The following is a 17,357-nucleotide window of genomic DNA, read 5'->3' on the forward strand; positions in this document are numbered from 1 at the left end:
ACCTTTATTATTATAAGATATGCGTACACCTGCAGTTGAAGGAAATAGGAGAGTGGATTCTGTATTTTAAATAATATTATCGAAAGCCCCTTCTATACAAGGTTTTGTCAGGAGATTTATGTTTTACCCTTTTTATTCTATTATTTGTTTATTAAAAGATGAATGGAGGGGATCTTTACAGCATTAATTTTGACTACTGCGTCGATTCAACTACGTGGGAATATTAGCTTTTTTTTTAAATTACACCAAATTTGTTGAACAGTGCAGAGCAATCTACCAGATAGAAATCTTTAATTACTGTTGTTGTAGCAGCTTATCAAACTTCGGTCTAGGTCGATTAGCCTATCAGTTGGTATCGTGGGTATGATCTAATGGTAGGTCCAGAAAACGAGCTATTTCGACGAAGTTACACCAAAGGGAAAGGTGTGTTTGATGAAGATGGTTACCATCATGTAGGGTTCCATGTCGAGGTCGAAGGTAGGAGTTCATCCTGCTCCAGCGTAATTGTGTCGGTATTACCCGCATCTCGCGAGTCAGCTGAAGTACCTATCTGTGACTTTTGGTGTTTGTACGAGCTTATATCAAAGGAACTTTTTAATTTTAAATAACTTTTTGTACGTACACGCGTATGCAACGCTTTGTAATATAAAAACTTATATTAAAAAATAATAAAAGTAAAAAAAAAATTGGATCTGAAGATGCGCTCTTACACCTCTCCCCGACGGGGAATTGAACCCCGGTCTCCCGCGTGACAGGCGGGGATACTAACCACTATACTATCGAGGAAGTTAATATATTTCTGCCAATGCTATTACTTATACTACACACTGAAACAAAGTACACATACTGGTAGAACAATGCAAAGCTTTTGTATAAAAGCTCTTTGTTTATCTGCGCAAAAGCAACAAAAAGCTTCATTATTGGTAAAGACAATTCGTTATTTTAAATGTAAACGAGGAAATAATGTTGGCCGTATAAAATATTTGAGCAGATATCCTATGTTACATTTGCATTAAACTATTTTATGTATTGATGTATCCTTATTTCAATTTTTTTAATTAATAATAATCTAGAAATTAAGGTTTTTTTAAAGAAAAACTGATTAAGGCTTGAAAATTATGTTTTATTTTAACAATTGAATTGAAAATAATTTTAACTTATACTTTACTTATTTCGTTTTAATATAGAAAATGTAACATTCTTACAGATTACAAAGAAAGAATATTGGAGAATAGTTAAAAACTATTTAAACAATCCATTTCGTAACATTTTGAAATAGTATTTGTAATCAACAACGTAGATGTATAGCGAAATGCAAATAAATAAATAGTAGAGCCGCTAGAAACTCATTAAAAGAAGCTTGTTGAACTTACAAATTTGATCCAATTGCGAATATTTATGTCGCAAGAAACATAGTAGGAAAAAAATATTTTATTTAACAAGAAATCAGCAGTTTCATGTGTTCCAATACATTTTTGAACATAAATATACACCTAGTTCTCTTTTTAAACGATAGATACGTTCCTAAAAATTCGTGTAAAAAGAGAATTAGCCGAAAACAATATTAAAAAATTATTTTAAGAGTTTACTTAAGAATTCAATTCGTGCTTACACATTTTAATTCAGTAAATATGTTATAAGAAATAAATTATAGTGTGAAAAACCTCTCACTCTATTTGTTCTATGAGACTCACGAAAAATTCATAAAATATTGTAATAAAATTATAATTTTGCTGAAAAATATTATCATTTTTTTTTATTTTGTTTTTCTAGAAGCTGTATGATGTTTCAAGTTTTATGTTATAAAAAATAAGATAAAATTTAGAAATTTTTCATTATTATTATTTAAAAAACAGAAAAAGCAATTATTCAGGAGCGAATAATAAAATTTACTACTAATTACTAATAAAAAAATAAAAATAATAAATGTCAATATAAGTTTTGACCTACAAGTATGTTAATTCATCACCGGAGAACGGTTTGATTAATTGTTTAGGTTGTGTTTTTTGTTATCAGGCCCAGGCTTGTATGAAAAATATGTCATCGCCAGGTTGCGCTGGAGTCGAGTTTTTACTAAAAATTGTAAACATGGAGCGATTTGTTTCATACCCAAGATATACATATATTGGTACCCTTAATCGAAATATATTCTCGGGCAAAAAGTTTACCGGAAGGAGGTGCATATTTTAATTATGGGCAGAGAAATTATTTTGCAAAAATATACCCTGTACGAGGCGTTCGAGTTGACATTAAAAAAAATTGGACAAAACCGAAGTTCGGCCTATTTCATATATGATCAACCGAAACAGAACCATTTTTAGGATACAAAAAAAGACAACAGTTCTTAAAAAGATCGGCTTTTTATTAAAACTATCACATTAATTTCAGCTCATATTTACCAAAAACCAAGAGATGAAAAACATTTCGTTTGGATTGTAGAAATTTCACATAAAATATTTATAACTAAAAGATGGTGCAAAATTAATTATCCAATTTTGTTTTCGAATCGCTTTTTTACTAAATAAAAACAAAATGGTTTTGAGTGATGGAAGTTTTTATTTCGACTTTTGCGCACTGCATTGGTTATCTGTTTGTAAACTGCAGCTGCCCAGTTCGCAGTGTGAAATATGATTGGCGTACGACGTTGTTTGCAAGAATTATAAGTCTTTCGATAGGGTGATCAATTTTGTGCCACCTTGTGCATACACCATGCATCAAAACTTAATCTTTTGGACATCACTGGCAAGTCATTTGGCACGTTTGGTAGCTTGTGAAACGCAGAGTCGGAATTCAACTTCAAACTTTTTCTATCAATTCAAAGTTTTTAAAAGATTTGAATCGAAAGGAACGAAAGCACATATGTCTTTTAAGCCAATTGAAGGATCTATGTATGTGCATTTACACTTTTATGAACATTATTTAAAGTTTGAGCCACTAATACACGTAATTTTGCTGTGATGTTGGTGCTTACTGTTAAATTAAGCATTTAAGCGTATATGAAATTATAACAACTCCCAATTTTAAGCGACATTTCGTTTATCTACTACCAACTGTAAGAACGATAAATTAATTTTTTTACGAAAATATTCTCTAAATTATGATATGGTATACAGGCGGCCTGTATATAGGCGGCTGTCGTAGCCGAATGGGTTGGTGCGTGACTACCATTCGGGAGTGCGTAGTTGTAATCTCCGTGCTTGAAACAGCAAAAGGATAAAAGAGTTTTTTCTTATAGCGATAATCTCTCGGCAGGCAATGGTGAGCCTCCGAGTGTATTTCTGTCATGAAAAGTCTCATAAAAAAACTAAGACGCACACCACAAATAGGAGGAGGCCCTCAGCCAAATCCCCAATAAAGGGTGTAAGTGCCAATTATATATACATACATTTAATGCTAAAAATTTAATAATTTTATGTTGTAATGTACCTGTAATATAATATATTTAGGGGCATTTACGGTAAGTAAACAGCAGCACAGTCTTATCTATTGTTGAGCTGATCTACGCCACTTAATAAATGCTCACAGCCAAAATGATGGCGTAACAGATAGGAGCTTCAATTGAAAGTATTGCATTTGATTTAAACATTCAAAACTGTTAAAAAAAAAACTAAAAACAGAAACAACGACAAAAATCAAATTTTATTGTGTTGTTTTTTTTTTATTTGTTAAATAAAACTATTTACTGGATATATTCTCTTTAAAGTCCTTTAAAAGATTAAATTGATAAGAAAATGAAAAACTGGGTATGCAGCATTACTATATTAAATCTAAAGTTTCATGTGCATATGAAATTTTGCCTGTACAACTTTTACTGTCACACGGTGTAATTTTGGAACAAAAAAGTAAGAAATGTTCACGACGAAAAGACGTGATAATCATGTTACGCAAACGGAACTAGTCGAGACTAATGCAATGGGGCGCGGCTCCCTGCTTAAAAGCTAATGATAATCAAAGCAAGTTCAAAGGCGAAGATGAGCAGATTTCAAAAATTGAAACTGATCCTAACCGGCTTGAGTTCAATAGAAGAGTACCCATTTTCCCTTTCACCTGATTAATAAATCGGAAGGCCAATCGTTGCAAGTGTAGAGGGAAACCGCGAATTGCTGTGTTTGAGTTAAAATATTCCCCCAACAGTCGATTCTAAATTACCGGAATAACCTGGATTTATATCCGATCAAGGATTGCCACTCCAGCAGCATTTCCCATACGGGAAATGTTTATAGCTACAAAAACAACTACACAACACACTAGCAAATATTTTTCAAAATGAGAAATTACAAATTGTTTTATTTCGATAAATACAACATCGTGTTGAAATTTATTTATTAATTTTTATAAATTTTTTTTTTTTAATTTCAAAAAATCAGGCTAAGATTCGTTTCGATTAACACAACTCCACGAACTGGCGATTGGCTGACAGAAAACGCACAGAAACCTGACCACTGGATATTTTCTTTAGGGCTCGGTAATGTCAACGGTATGTTGAATAATACAACAGCTTTTTAAACACAAACAAACATACACTCAACCTCTTTTTACACGGCAGATAAGTTCCTTAAAAAACGTGCAAAAAACAATTAAAAATTGCGTAAAAAATACATACGAAATATGGTAAATTTGGGGATATGTTCCACAACTTTAAAAAATCGTGCAAGATGAAAAAGCTCTAAGTATTTTCCCCAAAAACCGTGCAAAATAAGTAAAACTTAAATCCACATTACATAAGTATTTATAAAACCAAGAATTTATTGGTATTACCAAAAAAAAAAAAAATTAGGCTACAGTGAAAATTCGACCCATAATTACAAAACTCATACAAGAATTCAAATTGGAATTAGGAATTAGAAATTTGCAACTATTCATCGCTACTTAATAACAAGCGTGCACGTTTATTAAGGACTGGGCCAAAAATACTATAATCAGTATACCTGTATACCATAAGTCAGATACTATGTCAGATATGTCCAGCCTATTTGTTATGTTTTATTCAAATTATTAACGGCTTCTGTTGGTTTTTTTGTTGCAACAAAGTCTGTTATTAGCGACTGGTTTTTTATTTTTTCGAGTTTTTTATACAAGGTGGTGCAAAATTAATCACCCTATCGGAAAATTTATAATTTTTGAAAATAAAGCTTTCTTTTATTTAAAATTATTATTTTTTACTCAGTATAAAGATGAAAGCTAAAGTTTTTTCTAATAGTGGTCGCCCCTCGGTAGGCAATGGCAAAGCTCGGAGTGTATTTCTGCCATAAAAAAGCTCCTCATAAAAGCCGTTTGCTATTCGGTGTCAGCTTAGAACTGAAGGTCACCCCATTTGTGGAACAACAACAAAAAGCACACCACAAATAGGAGCTTGGCCATACACATAACCACCTAACAAAACAAAATTGGGTCAGTAATTTTGTGTCACCTTGTCAAAAAACTTGTTATCCAGCTACACGCGACCTAAATGGTACTCTTATCTCATTGCGTTAGGTACATCATTTCAAAATCGTGTAAAAAGAGAGTTGGGTGTATAGGGCAAAAGAATATTCTTTTCAGTTAGAGTAAACCATAATTATCTAAATGTAATCAAAAGTAATTGCATTAATAAAAAAATATTTTATTAAATCAATATTAACCAAAATAATTAAAACAAAATTAACAAATAAACAAAATTATTTTTAATTATTAAACAATAATATATGGCTTTGTTTTTTTCGATAATGGCAAACAGGTTCATTGCTTCCAATTATAATCGATTACTCATCCCTGGGTGATAACAAAATAATTATTCAATATGACTAAGTAACCCACATGGGTTTCGTCGTGTAAAAAAAGGCCTATTTTCAATATTTTTTTTTTCTATATTATGTAAAAAATTATTTATTTAATTCAAACTTTTTTCTGTCTTATAGATACATATGTATTTAACGAATCATTTCTGAAATTTTCAAAAAAAAAATTAAAACTCCTCCATTTTGACGTCAACTCCGGTGGCCCCTCGAAAAAAAGGTGCGTCCGCGTTGTCAGCATACCTACTGACAGGATCATCAAAAATTAAACAAAAATAAGTGTTTTAGTTAATACCCTAAACTCGTGCTTGAATGAAGGAAGAAAAAATGTAAAAACTGGAATATTGGCAGACATTTTTCTAAAAAAATGAAAATTTCGGTCAAATTTGCTTGACATTTTGCTTTTATTTTAAATAGTTGTAATTGAAAAAAAAATAAAATCCTTCGTCCAAGCGCGAGTAAATTATATCTCGTGTAAAATTTGAACAAGGTCGGTTGAGTAGCTTTCGAGAACATTTGACAACCGACTTTGAAAACACGGTTCCGAGAAAAACGCGTTTAAAGTTTTGAGTAACAATAAAAGTGGCTTGGAGCGCACACCTTCCAAAGACTGTATCTCCAAGACTATTATTCGGATCGACTTGAAAATTTAGGATAATATTCTTAAAATGCTGTAGAAATTAATTAGCAAAAAAAATCGATTTTTTGAACCCACCTAATCCATGTAACCCCTTAAAGCATCTTAATATAAATTTAACAAATCGGGCATAGGTGTAGAAGTGCAGAAACGACAGATTTTTCAACAAGAGCTTTTAAAGTTTGCAAAAATGTTCGTCCTTTTTGAAGTGAGAGTGAGAATTTTAATGGTATGCAATTTTGTATCAAAGCTCCCTTCTATGGAATCAATATCAATTGTATCAGCATTTCCGGGAATTCATCGCTACATGCAATATCGAAATTCACCCGTGAAACACCAGACACCGACAAGTAGTGAAGTGTAATAAATATCGATTCACAAAAATTAAATTCAAATCAGTACAAGCACGTTTTTACAAAAAAAACTTTAGATTAATAAATATATTATATTTAAATAGATATAGTGTTATCATTACGCTAAGAAAAGTGTCCATATGCGTACTAAATATGTACTATATGTATGTATGTGTATGTTTATTGTTATTGTTTTTATTTGTGTATTATTATTGCTATTGTTTTTATTTAATCTTTTGATTAATGGCATCTGTACATTTAAGCAACAAATACACAACAAAATATGAGTAAACAAATTGATTAAAAAAACCACTGCGAAATAAATTTTTTCCATGAGCCCTAGAAAATACTAATTTTTTATGGCAGTGGCATCACAACAAATGTTATTTTAATAGCAGTGTACAACAGAATTTACTTAATTTTTGAATTGTGTTTTTTTTTTAATTATTTTCTTGTAGATAAGAGCAGTCTTTGCTTTTTTTCTTTTTTTTATTTAGGGTGATATTTTTGTTAATGACACAAATAAAGGTTAGTTTTTCAAAGGTAGCTTGGCAGCGTTTAAACTTAGTTGAGCGGTAAGGCGGACTTAAACTTGCACTGAAAAACTGGGGCTTAAGCTTTTTTTATTGAATTAGAACGCAGAAAATTTTTAACTTTAATTTTAGTAATTTTTATGGTTTATTCAAAATATGTATAAAAGTCCTAGATTTTCACGTTACATCTTATTAGAATCAGTGAAGACCACGTCAGTGCAACTTTAATATTTGTCAACAAAAGCCACGTAATGTCATTGATCTACATTTATCCTAATTAATTTCTCTCAATTCACTAACACAGCATAGCACCAAACAACGCACAAATCGTCATATTGCTGACGAAATTCTAGAGAATAAATTTATCAGATCAGCGACTACAACCGCGACTTTTTAACTACTAATTGCCAAAGACTCCTCTCCGTCTAAGACGTGCTAGTAATAAAAAGTCACGTAACTTTTCTCTTCCCTTAATAGTTATTATTGTATTTAGCGAAATGTCCACAACAAAACAATAATAAAATTAGTGGAGGTGATAGATATGTAAAAGAGAAAGAAAGAGCTGTCGCATTGTGGGAACACATCATAGCCACTTAATTATGTATTTTTTAATTAATATTTATAAATATATTTACATACATATGTAAGAATCTAAGTAGCCGACTACCTAACGTACCGTTGTTTATGCTAATGACTTGAAAACTGCCTCTGAAGTGCTACTGTTGAATTGCGTGAAGTTAAAATCGAAGACATTCAAAATGCTCACATGTAAACATATGTATGTGTGTACATAAATGAATGTGCCCCAAAAACGCTGTTGGATGCTGACAACAAACCACCTTAGCCAGACTTAAAGAGAAAAAACCTAACCGACAGAACATACCTCAAGAAACAGAGAATCTTAAGATTGTAATAAAAAACAAGAGAAACAGAAAGAAAGCAAGAATTGAGAACTGGAGTTAGGGCCACTTCGAATTGAGTTAATTGTATTGTAGTCTATAGCCGTTTTGTGGTAATGGCCGAGTTGTGAATAAAAGCCACAAATTTATGCAGCTGCACTACACAAATGTTTCAGCGCTATTCGAAGTTACACCTCACATTGCCGATCAACAAATGCCACTAATTCATTCAAACAATTCATGTAAACAGCATCGCAAGCATTCAGTAATTAGTGAAAATCAAAATGTTACAAGCGCATTAAGAAAACATTACCACCAAGTGAATAATCATGCAACACGCAAGCGCCTCTGCAACCACAAATTATTAACACAAATTTTACATATCAACTGAAGATCAATAGTACAAATCGCTATTAAATTATTGTGCAGCAAACTTTCTTCGTAAAAGTTGTTAACAAGTTGAGATAGACATTAAAAGACGCTAGAAACAATTGCGTAGCATTTAAAAAGTGTATGCGGTCAGTACCAGTTTCCACTAATGTGTCGTAGTAATCTAGTACAGAAGTCAACAAATACTGCAGACTCAACAGCGACGAGCAGCGGTGAAAATAGTGATAGTCAAAGGATTGCTGCTACAACTCACGGACGCAATATGGTGAGTGCTTCAACATTAATTTATATGAAAAATATCTGTTTTATGTTGATGATTGTTGGTGACTTTTGAGTTATTGAATAAATTTTTTTTTTACAAAACTCATGCACAAGTTAATTCGGCGAAGAAATACATCTCTTTAAGAATTTTTCATGCAAAACAGATAGTGGTCGTTTGTTCCATCAATTAAATTAAGTATAAATTTTCATTGCAAAAGTTGCACTATTGAAAGTTGCACTAGTGAGAATGAATCTCCGAAGGCCTCACGAAAAAAGTGAAGTATTTTCAATTTTAGCTCTTGGAAGCCAAAAAAATGATTTTCAGTAAAACAGAAAATCAGCTAATTTGTTATTGTAAGATTAATAATTATGAAAAAACAAAAACAGAGGAGCTCCCTAGTGAATTACGTGAAGAAGGTCTAGTGGATTTTGAGTTATGGCAAAACTAACATAAGAAAACCCTACATACTTGTATATGTTTCAAAAGCGTTTGACTTCCTTCTTGTGAAATCGTCTGAAATCTGAAATCGATCAAAAATTAGCGAAGTTTTAAAATTTTTAATGTAACAAGTATAGAAAACACTGGCTTCCAAAGTAAAAGTAGTAGTAATCGCAAAGAAAGCATAAGACCTTAACAGATTTTCCCACCAATTTTTCCATGAAATTGGGGTGTACGATAGCGAGTACTAGGTATTGTATGTACTATATGTAAGGATATTCCATTAACAACTGTCTCAGCTTTCCCCAAAATTTGATCGGACATGTTTTATGTTACTAAAATAGCAACCAATTTGCAACGAGCGTAATGCATTATATTGAATTGCTGAGTTTTAATGCAAAATTTAAAATTAAATTATTTTAATTAATCAGAGATATGGGCTTAGATCACATCTGAACAAATGTTGATTTAAAATACAAAAAGGTGCTAAAAGGAGATAAAGATTGGGACTCATTAATTTAAAACCAAAACCTAAAAAGTCAAATAAACAGAAACGCATACATATATGTGTGTATGTAGGTACATAGTGTATGTACATATGTATGTATGTTCATAAAAATAGAACAATCTAATCTACCTACATACACAACTAAGTAAACAGATGAAAAACCCCATCTCAGAATAATTTACACTGGTACATCAAATCGTCATTATGTGTATATGTACGAGTATACCCACATATACATATAGATTATGCACCTAATATATGTATTAAATATGTATATATTTTTGTTAAAATCTAAAGGAAGCTATCACGAGCTACAATCTCAGCTCAACGAACGTCGCTTCTCGAATCATTCCTATTTTCTTATTCGGATTGTGCGCGTCGAGATTCAAACACCGGAAAAATTAAAGCAATTAAAAAAAAAACGAGTTTCTAATTCACACAAATATTTTAACTAGCACGTGTTATTTAAAAAACGGATACCTATAAGGGTCACAATTAAACTAAACGTGAGTTTTGGAACTGGGAAAGGAAGTTATTGAATTATAATTTCTAAAATTTGTCTAGCTCAGCGCTTTATTTAAATTTGGAAAATAAACTTCAAAACAATTGCATATTTTTGTAATCACTTAGAAGTAATTTTCCAGGGATTTTCTTACCTACCTACAAAAGTATGTGTGTTTAATGCCATAATCAACTGATAAAATACTGAACATTGACCTTAACACACCGTTACATCTTACATACATATGTACATACATTCAATCACGATGAATATGGCGAAGCATTTAAATTACGTTTTTAAAAAATATTAATTTAGCATCGAGTTGAGAGTGAGGAGTGCTCGTATAAAAAAAATCACTTATAAAATCAAATAATATGAAATTGTCAAATTAATTATATACATATATTTAATAATATATGTATGTACACCTTTTAATTTTTGTGAGGAAATGCACTAAGAAAGGATTCACAAAAGGATTCACAAGATTAAATGTAATCATCTCTTTCAGAAAGTTCACCAGTCTTTCAATCATTTTCATATGAAAGTGCCGTTAAAAAATGCGCAGAATTCGTAAATGAGCATACCTCAGAGCATATTTTACCAGAGGAGGAAATAAGAAGAAAACTCAATAAATCAGAGCTAATGCCAAAATTTATTGAGGAATTTGGTAGTTTATAGGAGGTCCTATATCCCTTCATAAAAATGATAATAATACAAGTTGAACTCTTTCCAACATAACGGGTTATAACTAACTGAAGTTGCAATACATATTACATTTATTGCTAACATTTTCTTAAGCATACTTTTTGATTAAATTACATTTATAAAACTGATTTTAAATAAATCATTTTCAAAAATTGCCCTTTGTTAGCATCTCGTTGTAATTTTTTGCTAATTTGAGAGCAAGCATGTTGTACGTCATTTATATTAATTTCCTTAAAGCATTTTCGGATATGGCCCTGCCAGCCATTCTTGTAAGCATGACTTTAGAGTTCAACGAAAAAATCTTCAATTAGGCGTTCTGGTAAGTTAGTGGGACTGCTATGTTTAGGCTTAAAATAGATGTTTTTGAGGGCAAAGGAATTCAAAGTAGTTATTGCGTAATGCGAGGAGTCTTTTTCCAGCCAAGTACATACCTGTATGTATGTACATAGCAAACAATAAAGGAGAAATTTTGATAGGTAAATTGGCTTAACGTAGCCAAATTAGTGCGTAAATGCCATTGAGTCTACGGGCATGAAATATCAAATGATGGAAAATGCGGTCGCCTCTCGGCAGTCAATGGCAAATCTCCGAGTGTATTTCCGCCAAGAAAAAGCCCGTCATAAAGAGCCATCTATCGCCGGAGTCGGCTCAAAACTGTAGATCCCTCCATTTGTGGAACAACATCGGGACGCACACTACAAATAGGAGGAGAGACTGGGCCAAACCCTAAGTAAAGAGTGTAAGCGTCAACTTCGATTATTTCTGTAATTTTATCGACATTTTTGACATTTTCTTTGACATCATAAATCCGTGAACGGAATCGACGAAACCAAAATTTCGCATAATTAGCTGTTACAGTATCAGCACATCATAAGCAATTCAATTCACAATCCAATTTCAGCGGTCTGACATGCATTTTCGTCTTTTTCAGAGAAAAACTGTAAAATGTGCCGAATTTTCTCTTTGTTTGCTTCAATTGTTAACATCCTGTAACTCACAACTAAACAAAAAACGATTTTTTAGTGTGAAATATCAACTTGACAACGAGCATAAGCTTTTAGTTGTTTGATAGATACTTTACGAGATATTGATCACTACAGCCGTCTACCGAGAAATTAATGGATTTATGTTCCCCCCCTTAAACTAATATATAGAAATAAATAAAAAAATTACCTCACCGGTTCCAGCAATGATGAGAGTCTGCGATCAATTGCAATTAAGTGTGAAACTTAAAACACTGTAACATGGCATTAAGTGAAATAAAAGTTTTATCGATTCAATTAGGACAATCCGTTGTGTTATAAACGCAATATTATTATGTGTAATACGTCGTGATCTAGTAATATGACGTCGGCCGTAACTAGAGATTAGAGATTTGCAGTATTTTATTATATTCGTTCTTTCTTTCTCTCTCTCTCTCTCTTTCTCTATTTGCCAGATCACCATTCATTTTCGTACAGGATTTTCACACACATATATATGCAATATTATTTACTTTTAGCAACTTGCTTTGCTTATCAAAGTTTTTGTGTAATAACGTCGTTAAGAAAAAGTTTAACTTTCTATTGAATTTAAGATTAATAATTTTTTAATAATCTTAAACCTTCGCTTCCTTATTCATAGGAAAAATAAATGGATACCTACGTACATATTTCAGCGACAGTTTGTAGGCGTTAGCAAATCCGATATGGTTACAAAATAGACTCCTTGTCTATATAATATGATAACGTGAACAATAATATGAACACATGAACATTTCATATACATTGTATATGCTTATATATTAGAGCGGTTCAATTTATAATGAACGATTTCTTCGTTCATTGTTCGTGGCATATTTGGATCCTACATAAATTCTAGGAAAAAAATCCAGTAGAACCAATTTCTCCCAAATTTTAAAAGAAGCTAATGGTAATGCTGGTAATGAAGATAGAGAGCAGTAAAGTAGAAATTAAAGAGAATCTAAAGCCAATTTAAGTGTAAATACGTTGTTAATTGTAAAAATAATCAGTGTTTGCAAACAAAAGTTTAAATATAAATTTTAAAATGCTTTTTTTGCTAGTTTTAATTTGATATATAAGTACATATAAAAAAATACATATTCACTTTTCCGATCACAATATTAATTAATAATTACATTTAATTTTTTGCAGCGTCCTGTAGCGGTTATTTCAGAGAACAGTTCTTTAAGTGAAAAAAAGATATCAGAAATAAATTTTTCCCGCCAAAAAATGTATAAGCTTGTAAGCTTGTTGTATAAGTTTGTATATAAAAATTGTAATTCATAATGTTTTAGTAAATATTAATATTCATATTAACGTTAAATTAATTAAATATAAATTGAAATTGACTTAAGAGCTAAGCTATAATGGACTTTTTTCTTAGAATATTAAATAGAATCAAAATATGCTACGAACAAAGCCGATAAAAATTAACCCTGTATGGGGTATGTATATGTATACATCCATATCCGTGGTTAAATATCAATACGTTGGCCCTTTGCTCCTTATTGGAGCAATTTCAATTTCTACTCTCATTATCTCTCATGCTCAAATGCATCCATAAACTTACTTTTCACAAAAAGTTCAAATTCAATAACAACCAAAAAGCATCAAAAACTCATCGATGAGAGATCGTAAACCTATGAATAATGTTTTTCAAGTCGAACTACATACATATAACTATAATAAATAATAAATAAGTACATACACATTTACTATATGTATGTGCTTAAACATAATGTAAAGTAAGTGGCGTATATCCTGTAAGCCTGACATTTCTCACAATTTCGAGTTGGCTTATGTATGTATGTATATTAGATCCTCTTTGAAACCTTGGAAGTAATATACGAGTATACAAACATTAGGAGGAATCTCTGACCACTCAAGTAAAAACTAATAGAACATTAGGCGAGTTTATATAATACAATACATATAGCGAAAATACGTTGATAATAAAATACAATTTATTGATCCCAAAGCAAGCAAGTTTATTATCAGCAAAATCATGAATTTTGAGAAAAACTTTAGAATAAAATTAAAAAATTATAAACCTCCTTTAGACTTTCTAAAATAATTGCCTTATAGTACGTTTCCACCAAAGCCAAACGCTGGGTTTGTTACAATAATTCTTGTTTATGTATATCCAAATTTTAAACGCTGGCAGCCAATGCTGTTTTATGATACGCTTTGCCGGCAGCTAATCAAATTGTTGTCATGTTTCGAATAGAATGCAATTACAAATAGGGAAATGAACACTGTAGCCATTGTATAAAAATACAAGTAAAAACGCTCTTCTTCTATATATATTTTGAATTTACAGTAACAAATATTTTTAATATATTTCTTAACTTTAATAATGCTTCTTATTGAGAAATATCTGAATTTTTACGTCATTTTTTAGACTTTTTGATATGATTTTTTATGAGATTTAATCATTTTTTAGGCAAGCATAATACATAAAAGAGTGTTTTGATATTAGCTGATCTCAGCTGCGGGGATTTTTTGACAACCAACTGAGAGCGTTTTGAGTTATGATATTTGTATGGGATTTAACAAGTGTTCGGCTGGTGTTGGTGCTTAAATACGCTAGCGACAGCAAATCCAAAAGTGAACTGCGATAGAAATATTATATTAGACAAAACATTTTAATTGGAAGAAGTCACAATGAGTCTCTAGACCGCAGGGCTAACTTCAATTTCCTACAATTTTTTACAGTATTTAAGGGGGGAAACCAGTTTAGACTTATCAAAAAATCGACTTTTTTTATTGCATAAATTGTTAGTATAACTACTCAAGAATATGTGGTAAAAATTTTAAAGCGAAATTCGCATTATTCCCGATTCTATGAGCACCCGTCGGCTCCGCACCGTAGCGCGCGTTAGTTAGAACGACGTTTTTCTAGCTCAAAAAGTTATCGACCAATCGTTATAAATTTTTTCAGAGTATTCTTTATTCAATCCTAATTCATACGAACCTAATTGTGGGATAATATATTGTATTTAAAAAAAAAAACTTTTTTTAAGCAAAATAATGAGGTTCATATTCTTAGGAAACATGTTGTTAAGGGGGTAGTATGGTTAATTCGGTGTAAAACAAGCATATTTTTCGAAATTTTTTTTGTCGACACAGTTGATTTATTCAAAATTTTAAAATTACTTCATTATAAAGTCATATTTAAAGAATATTGTGTGAAATTTTCATTGATTTTTATGAAGAAATGAGTTGGTGGCAGCGAATCTTCGCGGACGTCTCATAAAAAAGTTTTATTGCGGTGTCCCTCAGAACTCATTACTGGATCAACTAAAATCAAAAAACCAAATTGATTTCATCAGCTAATAAAGTTTCGCAGGTAACAACGTCGAATTTTTTTTTTTTTTAATTTTGTCATATTTTAAAACAACAAAGTTTTCAAGTTTTTTTTATGAAAAATCGGTGTTTTGACTTCAAAGCCCTTTGAAAAATTTAAAAAAAAAAAAAAAAAAATTCGACGTTGTTACCTGCGAAACTTTATTAGCTGATGAAATCAATTTGGTTTTTTGATTTTAGTTGATCCAGTAATGAGTTCTGAGGGACACCGCAATAAAACTTTTTTATGAGACGTCCGCGAAGATTCGCTGCCACCAACTCATTTCTTCATAAAAATCAATGAAAATTTCACACAATATTCTTTAAATATGACTTTATAATGAAGTAATTTTAAAATTTTGAATAAATCAACTGTGTCGACAAAAAAAATTTCGAAAAATATGCTTGTTTTACACCGAATTAACCATACTACCCCCTTAACGAAAAAAACAAATTGTTGTTGAATACGGAGAAAAATTGCAACTACAGGAATGCCCACCAGCAAGATACTCGGATGGCGATCGTCCATGGACAACACGCTCTAACGCCACTATTTCCGTCGGAAATGGCTGGAATAAATTTTAAAGTGTACTTAAAAAATGAGTAAAATTCCCTCCAAGTTTAAACAATTTCTGATTATTCCTTTCTTGTTCAAAAAATTCACAAAGAACACCAAAATTTCAGCCTTCTAAACCGGTTTCGCCCCTTAATGTTTCGTAGAATGTTTTTCGTTTTCGATAATAACGAAATGTTCTGATCAAAAAACACCAATTTAGAATGAAATAAATACTTTAAAAGCAGTAACCATTAAAAAAACTAATAAATGAGGATTAATACTAATTTCAGATATTAAAATTTTCAAACTATCTTCCATTTTCATAGGTCAATAAAGCTGGTTCCGAAATGGCCCTTTCCAAAGTCAACTCCGATAAAACTGAAATGGACCAGGAGAGTTATTTACGCGATGCTACACATAATTTTCGGGGGATAGAAAAACCTCTCAAATATGGGCCCGCCATTGATACGTTAAAAGATCTGATCGCCGCACTTCATAAGGAATTCGAGACGAACTATGTGAATATTGAGATGGTTAATCACATAATGTTGACATATAAATCGAATGCAAGCGAATGGAAACGTTTCGCCAAGTTCGATCGTTTCAAGTATACACGTAATCTGGTTGACGCCGGTAATGGCAAATTCAATTTGATGATATTATGTTGGGGTGAAGGACAAGGCTCAGCCATTCATGATCATGCTGATTCACATTGTTTCATGAAAATACTTAAAGGTGATCTACAAGAAACAAGATATGAAATGCCATGCACGAAGATTGTAGAAATGCCAAACGTGGATATTGGTCTAATTGACGATGATGTTGGTCAAGAATTTAATAGCGAAGAACTGAAAGCAGTAGGCTCCTCTACTATAACTGTGAATGATGTAGCCTATATAAATGGTAAGCGTGTAACAAATAGGAGAATCTTCGAAACATAAAACTTTTTATTGAAATTTTTCTTTGATTTTAGATAATATTGGCCTGCATCGTGTGGAAAATCCAAGCCACATCGACACCTCAGTGTCGCTCCACTTGTATTGCCCACCCTTCAATGAGTGTACCGTGTTTCATAAGAACTCTGGTAAACGTATAAAATGCCCTGTGACATTTTCAAGTAAATACGGCGTGCGTCAAACCCAATCCAAAGAATAAAGACTGCTTCGCTTGTGACTACCTTGCACACTGTAACGAAAAAACTTTATTTACCATCTTTATAAAAAACTGTGGTTGATTGAAAGTTTTGAAGGACTACCTAAGAAACCACACACGATCCAGCTTTAAATCCTTTTTTATTACACATCTGTTTAAAGCTTATGTATATTTATAGTAGAGTCCGTTGTAAAATTTGTATATAGCGAATTTGTTTAAATGCAAAAGAAATGATCCAAACGGACAGCCACTAGTTTTTCTGCTAGGTCTAAGGTTACTAAACTAAAAAATGTATAACACAT

At 31.6% G+C, this 17,357-nt stretch overlaps 2 protein-coding genes and 1 non-coding gene across 8 annotated transcripts in view; 1 reads left to right on the forward strand and 2 right to left on the reverse strand.

The window, feature by feature from the left end:
* Positions 1 to 17,357, reverse strand: part of LOC128866188 (32 kDa beta-galactoside-binding lectin) — a 34,826-nt gene that overhangs the window by 9,102 nt on the left and 8,367 nt on the right. For 2 of the 4 annotated variants that reach the window (XM_054106718.1, XM_054106717.1), the window contains exon 1: positions 10,455 to 10,662. The exons of 1 other annotated variant lie outside the window; for it this stretch is intronic. In XM_054106718.1, the coding sequence (XP_053962693.1) occupies positions 10,455 to 10,552 (98 nt within the window). In that variant the 5' untranslated portion in view covers positions 10,553 to 10,662. Of the gene's footprint in view, positions 1 to 10,454; positions 10,663 to 10,724; positions 10,799 to 17,357 lie in introns of those variants that run through there. One more of the 4 variants, XM_054106721.1, reaches the window with a different exon arrangement.
* Positions 715 to 786, reverse strand: Trnad-guc (transfer RNA aspartic acid (anticodon GUC)). Its single transcript has one exon. It is a non-coding gene; the product is annotated as a tRNA-Asp (tRNA).
* LOC128866191 (cysteine dioxygenase type 1) lies at positions 8,750 to 17,232 on the forward strand. Of its 3 annotated transcripts, XM_054106724.1 has the most exons (4): positions 10,136 to 10,300; positions 13,155 to 13,244; positions 16,230 to 16,806; positions 16,877 to 17,232. In XM_054106724.1, the coding sequence occupies exons 2-4, from the start codon at positions 13,233 to 13,235 to the stop codon at positions 17,056 to 17,058; spliced, it is 771 nt and encodes a 256-aa protein (XP_053962699.1). In that variant the 5' UTR covers positions 10,136 to 10,300; positions 13,155 to 13,232; the 3' UTR covers positions 17,059 to 17,232. The 3 variants fall into 3 exon arrangements, with proteins under 3 accessions (XP_053962698.1, XP_053962699.1, XP_053962701.1); XM_054106723.1 differs by lacking the exons at positions 10,136 to 10,300; positions 13,155 to 13,244 and adding an exon at positions 8,750 to 8,851; XM_054106726.1 differs by lacking the exon at positions 13,155 to 13,244.

The sequence above is a fragment of the Anastrepha ludens genome, chromosome 6 (assembly GCF_028408465.1).
Source record: "Anastrepha ludens isolate Willacy chromosome 6, idAnaLude1.1, whole genome shotgun sequence".
NCBI classification, from domain to species: domain Eukaryota; kingdom Metazoa; phylum Arthropoda; class Insecta; order Diptera; family Tephritidae; genus Anastrepha; species Anastrepha ludens.